General features: G+C 35.5%; 1 protein-coding gene across 1 annotated transcript; it reads left to right on the top strand.

The window, feature by feature from the left end:
- The first annotated feature begins 2,457 nt into the window (after window positions 1-2,457).
- On the top strand, window positions 2,458-4,826 carry LOC127720867 (uncharacterized). Its single transcript, XM_052227612.1, has 2 exons — window positions 2,458-2,672; window positions 3,254-4,826. The coding sequence occupies exons 1-2, from the start codon at window positions 2,458-2,460 to the stop codon at window positions 4,824-4,826; spliced, it is 1,788 nt and encodes a 595-aa protein (XP_052083572.1).
- The last annotated feature ends 1,650 nt before the right edge of the window (window positions 4,827-6,476 follow it).

Raw genomic sequence — 6,476 nt, 5'->3', positions numbered from 1 at the left:
TGCTACCATCAAAGCCACATTAAAACGTCGTTTGAAATACAAACATCATGTGTATTGCCTTAATATAAGACCACAGTTGGTAATAGAAGCTGCTAAACTTCTATCACATTCTCCTTTGTACAGAGAACACAATGTGGTGATAAACAATGATTGGGAAGACCTGTACAATGGGACATCTCTGGAGAATGATACCACTGAGGAATACCTTGTAATTAGTGAACAAGAACAATTAAATCAAAACCCTAAGAAAAATGATATATCAAACAATGACCAAATGAAAAATTCTAATGATGCCAGTGATGATGAAGATGACAAGTGGAGTGAAATTGATGAATGCGAACTTATGAGTGGAGAGGCAGACACTCTTCTATCTGCACCTGGGTTTGTTGAACCATCAGAACGAGATATTGTTTATAACTTTACCCCAGGGGAAGGTCACATTCCTGTCAGTGTTTTTATGCAGGAGGATTCTGAAGAGCTAGCTTTTCCTAGTATCTTTTGTGGAAAGAGGCGTCCACCAAATAAGGATCGACAAACCAGAATCATTTATGGAGAAATAGTGAAGGCCGAACTAAGAAATGTTGACAGAAGGGCTGCTCAGTCAGTTGAAAATTTATTCTTTTAGACAAAGAAAATTCAGATGAAGACCTTGATAGACCAAACTCAAATGACAGTAAGGAAAGTGAAAACAAAAGATAATAGATTAACTGCAAAGGATGTAAGAGGAGATGCAGCATTAGATATGGTTCATGAGGACAAAGCTTACAAATTTCTTGCCAACATTCGAGGTTCACCTCCTTATTTCGAGAAAGTGAGTAAGGAACTGTTTGCGCTTATCCGTCAACTTGGGCCAGCAACATTTTTTGTCACTTTGTCAGCTGCAGAAACAAGATGGTTACACTTGTTAAGACTTCTTGGGAGAATTGTTGATAAAAAGGATTATAGCGATGATGAACTGAACAATATGTCATGGCAAGAAAAATGTCGATTGATTCAAAGTGATCCTGTCACATGTGCACGCCATTACGATTTTTCAACTCAGAAGTTCATCAATGGGTTTCTGCTCTCTGATGGAAATCCTCTAGGTAATGTGACTGACTATTTTTACCGTATAGAGTACCAACAGAGGGGATCCCCCCATGTACACATGATTGTTTACTGCAAAGATGCTCCTATATTTGGACAGGATTCTGATGAGGATGTTTGTGAATACATCGATAGATTCATTACATGTCATAAACCGGAAGAGGAAAGTGAAATCTCAGAGTTAGTAAAATTCCAAACACACAAGCATACACATACTTGCAAATCACCACGTAAAAAAAAGTGTCGATTTGGATATCCGAAACCTTTAAAAACTACAAGAATTTTGCATCCACTCACTCAAGCAGACTTTTCAAAAGAAGAGATTTTGAAATACAAAAATCTCTGGAGTAAAATTTCAAAGGAATTAGATAGCATTGAAACTGACAATGAAGAAATAGATACATTTCTTCAAAGATTACAAATCACAGAAAGTGAGTACATCCTGGCAATCAGAGCTTCTTTATTGGCCGCAACAGTTTTCCTGAAACGCTCTTTCAAAGAAGTGAGGATAACTAGCTATAACACTAATGTTCTGCGTGCCTGGAGAGCTAATCTTGACGTTCAATTTGTGCTAGATGTATATGCATGTGCCACCTATGTAGCATCATACATAACCAAATCTCAACGTGGAATGAGTGAATTGTTAAGGAAAGCAACTGAAGAAGTTAGACATGGCAATCAAACAATTAAACAGCAGATCAAAATGGTTGAAAACAAATTTCTAAATGCTGTTGAGATATCAGCTCAGGAATCGGTTTACATATGTTTGCAACTGCCAATGAAAAAGTCATCCAGACAAGTTATATTTTTAAACACCAGCCCTCCTGAAGAAAGAGTAACATTACTAAAACCAAATTCCATTCTAGACACAATGAAAGATGAGGATGACGATGTTGAATGCACTAACATTTTGTCTAGATATAGTGATCGTCCAAAGTCAATGGAAAAGGTTACTTTGGCAGAATTTGCAGCATATTACGATGAGCCACCTTCCAGAACAATTAACAGAAGCAAGTAAAAAAAAATGCAAATCAAGTATGTTTACCAGAGCCAAACATCATTGAAAATGACGATGAACAGGATGTGGAAGATACTTCAACAGGACCGTACAAAAGAAAGAAAAGAGCAAGAGTAATTCGATCTGTACATTTCAACATCGATACCGATCCAGAGAAACATTATAGAGAAAAGTTAATGCTGTACAATCAATGGAGAGATGAACATGCATTTAAATGTAACTTTCCTACATATTCAGAGGCGTATCAACATTTCAAAGATACGATAGAAGAGCAACAAAAGATTTACGAACCTTTTAGTGATACTGTTGATGAAGCCCAACGTCTTTTAAATGAAAATGAACACCTTGAAGAGATGTGGGATAAATTGGCTCCCCAGACAGAGAGTGAGAATGCAGAAGACCTTGCTAATTCTTCCAAGCAACCTGATAAAGGAATAGAAAACTATGATATAGGTTTAGATTTAGGACTACCACCTTTCAATGCTGAGGATGAGATCAGTAAACAGTACGATATGCCTGATAAAGAGTTTCGACAACACATGCGTCGACTTAACAAAGAACAAATAGAGTTAGTGTATGACACTATCCATTTGTTCAAAACACAACAAGAGCCAATTTATAGATTCCTTAGTGGTGGAGCCGGTGTTGGGAAAAGTTATGTTACCAATGCTCTTTATCAGTTCGCTTTGAAATTCTTCAACAAAAAAGCAGGAGAGGAATTTGCATTGAAGAAAATTTTACTTATGGCCCCTACAGGTAAAGCTGCCTACCACATCAAAGGAAATACAATCCATAGTGCCTTGAAACTCCCTGCAAATCAAAAGCTGCAGAACAAACCGCTGTCTTCTAGTGCACTCAATACACTTAGAAACCAAATTGGAGATGTAAAACTAATCTTCATTGATGAGATTTCAATGGTAGGTTTTAACATGTTTAATTGTATTCATCAACGGCTTGTGGAGGTAACTCAGAAGAAAGAACTTTTTGGTGGCATATCGGTCATTGCAGTAGGTGACCTCTTTCAACTCAAACCTGTAATGGATAGTTATATTTTCTCATCTCCTAGGACAGGATATTTACCTTTAGCAACTAATCTTTGGACTGAAAGTTTCAAAATGTTTGAACTTCATACAATAATGAGACAAGCAGAAAAAAGCTGTTAAATCGTGTTCGTGAAGGAAAGCAGACTACAGAAGATATAGATGTACTTAAAGGTCAAGGTATAGCTGTGGATTCAGAAGATTATCCATGGGATGCTCCTCATCTTTTCACAACTAATGAGCGAGTTGATTCCTACAACTGTACTATCATTCACAGAAGTCCTAATCTAGTTTACTCCATAAAGGCTAAGGATAAGTTTGTTGGGTCTGCACCACCTTCAATGAAAACAAAAATATTGGAGACATTCAAAAATAGCAAAAATCAAACAAAACAGCTCAGTACAATTCTTGAAGTATCAGTTGGTGTTCATTATGAAATAACAGTTAATTTGGACACATCTGATGGATTAATAAATGGGGCTTCTTGTAAAATGGTTAAAGTGGAACTTACAGATGCCTCATTCTTTGCTTCTGGCAAACTTTGGGTTCAGTTTAATGATCCAGAAATTGGAAAGCAACTTCGTAAGGACAGCAGAAGATTTTACAAGTCTTGTCACAAAAAAGAATGGACCCCTTTAGAACCTATTGGTAAGACTTTCTGTGCAGGCACAAAAGGCCAAGCGCAGATTCAGAGATATCAGTTCCCATTGAGAGCTGCTCATGCCAAAACAATTCATCGCTGTCAAGGAGATACTATGCAGAGAGCTGTTGTTGATTTAACAACCCAAAGAAAGGTTGACCATATTCACTATGTTGCTATCAGCCGTGTACAAACTCTGAATGGTCTGCATATAGCAAACTTGCAAGAAGACAAAATTGGCATAGATAAGTCTGTCCGGAAAGAAATGGAACGACTCAGAGAAAACCCGGTTCAACCATCTCTTCAGTTCCTATACAAGATTGAACAATCTGACATGAAGCTATGTTTCTTAAATGCATCGTCCATGAGTAGGCATATTGATGACATACGTTCTGACAATAGTGTTTTGGCCACAAATATTGCTTGCTTCTCAGAAACAAGATTTCACAAGAAAGACTCTTTCAATGAAACAAGTCTGCCAAGTTTTCAACAGTACAGACAAGATGAAAATTCTTCTGATGTAACTAATAATACAAATAGGCTTCCATTCCAGAACAACAAACAAAAGGAAAATTCATCTGGTAAAGCTACTCGACCAGTGCATGGTTTAGCTGTTTACAGTAAAGAAGACTTTGTAAAAGAGTATCCTTTGAAAAAAACTTACAAAACCATAGAGGTGGCTGTTGTGAAGACAGAACTGCTACCAAATGTTGTAATTCTGGTTGTGTACAAACCACCAAAAACAGACGTGAAAGATCTTTGCCATGTGCTGCTGTCACTGTACCATCAATATGTGAAAGATTCAGAGGCAATTATTCTTTGGGATTTCAATGTTGACTGGCAAAAACAATCTGCCCAAAAAGAAGAACTGAGAAATTTAATGGTTGGTGGATTGAAATACAGGCAAGTGATTACAGGACCAACAAATGACAACAACTCTACAATAGATCTTATTTTCACAAACATTGATCAGGACTTCAAATGTGGAACTATGGAAACATATTATTCTGACTACAAAATCATTTGGATCAGTTTGAATTAGTTATTTTATGAATCAGAGTGTCTCAATTGTAGGTAATGTATAATTGTTGCAAATTGCATATGAATATATACTTGACTTGTGATGGAACCATACTTGGTACATAAACTGATGATTCTTTTATATACATTGTGCATAGAAACTTGACAGATTTTTGCTTTGATATCTACAGTTAATATTAATTAAAGATTGCCTTCAGGGCTATTCCAGCAAAAAATGTATGGCTGGTTGGGTCACAAAAACCTGCCTTGCAACCCTCCCATCATACATTTATTGATGGAATAGCCCTTAGAAAAAACCAATATAGGGAATTTATTTTAGAGAAACATTATACCATGAACACTGAAACATGATGTAACAATTTTTGTTTCTCTGTTTTATCAACTTTCTGTTTTATGGAAATTTTCAATTCATGTAGCCTTTGTTAGTCTTGTATTATTTTTAATTTTAGTTTCTTGTGTACAATTTGGAGTTTAGTATGGCGTTCATTATCACTGAACTAGTATATATATTTGTTTAGGGGCCAGCTGAAGGACGCCTCCGGGTGCTGGAATTTCTCGCTGCATTGAAGACCTGTTGGTGGCCTTCTGCTGTTGTCTGTTCTGTGGTCGGGTTGTTGTCTCTTTGACACATTCCCCATTTCCATTCTCAATTTTATTGACATGCAAAATTTTCTTTGCTCCCTTACTCAGAATTATTGCTTCAATTTGGTATCATATAAAACATGTTGTGAGTAAATTTTTTTCTGTCTCTTATATAAACTTCCTCAGGAATAAGGAATGAGTCAGGATATACTTAGCATGACTTCCTGTACAACCCCTATGTTATTCCAAAAACATTTATTATGTTTTTTTCCTCAAGACGACGGGCGTATCATGCGCTCATGGCGCAGCTGTTTATTGGGTTTATGAATTCATTGTTTCCTACTTGGCAATCAATGAACTTGGTTATTAAAATTTGTGATTTTGATTATTCCTGAAATCAAAGAATTTTCCTCTTCATGAATAAAAGTATTTTATGCCACAACATAAATTTTGATAGATACATTTGTTTGTAAAGTAGCTGAAATGCCTTGGACTTCCATATTCTTTTTCATGGGAGGTTAACAAATACAAATACCTCCACCTTATTTTGGAAAGAGAAAATCTGAAATAGCTTGGGGAAATAAATAAAGTTGTGAACGTTTTCCATTTTAACCAAACTGCCTGATATCAAGTTGAAATTAAAAAAAGAAATAGAACTAGATTTGTAATTGCTAGCAATAACGAAATAGAATTCTTTATTAGAGATTGTAGAAATTTTAAGTTGGTATAATTTAATTGTTTATATGGTATTTAAAAGTTCAATGTAAGTGCATAATTTTTAGTATGCTGCGCTTTGACATATTTGTTCACTTTAAAATAAAGAAAATTAAAAAAAAAACATGTGAACATGGTTGGTGAAAATACTTTTGAATCTTGAAGAGAAGCATAAAAGCCAAAAAAAATATTCATAGAAAGCATTAATTTGCATCAACCCCTGCAACAGTATTTTGGGATGTTGAATGTTTTTGTCCTGAAAACTTTTAACAGAAATTTGATACATCATCTCGCTCCAGATTCCATAAGTTTTATTTATAAGTTTAGGCTACATGTTAATATAATAAAAATAATT

Source organism: Mytilus californianus, unplaced genomic scaffold, assembly GCF_021869535.1.
Source record: "Mytilus californianus isolate M0D057914Y unplaced genomic scaffold, xbMytCali1.0.p SCAF_11, whole genome shotgun sequence".
NCBI classification, from domain to species: Eukaryota; Metazoa; Mollusca; class Bivalvia; order Mytilida; family Mytilidae; genus Mytilus; species Mytilus californianus.
Note: the sequence above shows the minus strand (reverse complement) of the source record. Positions and strands in the feature narration are given on the sequence as shown.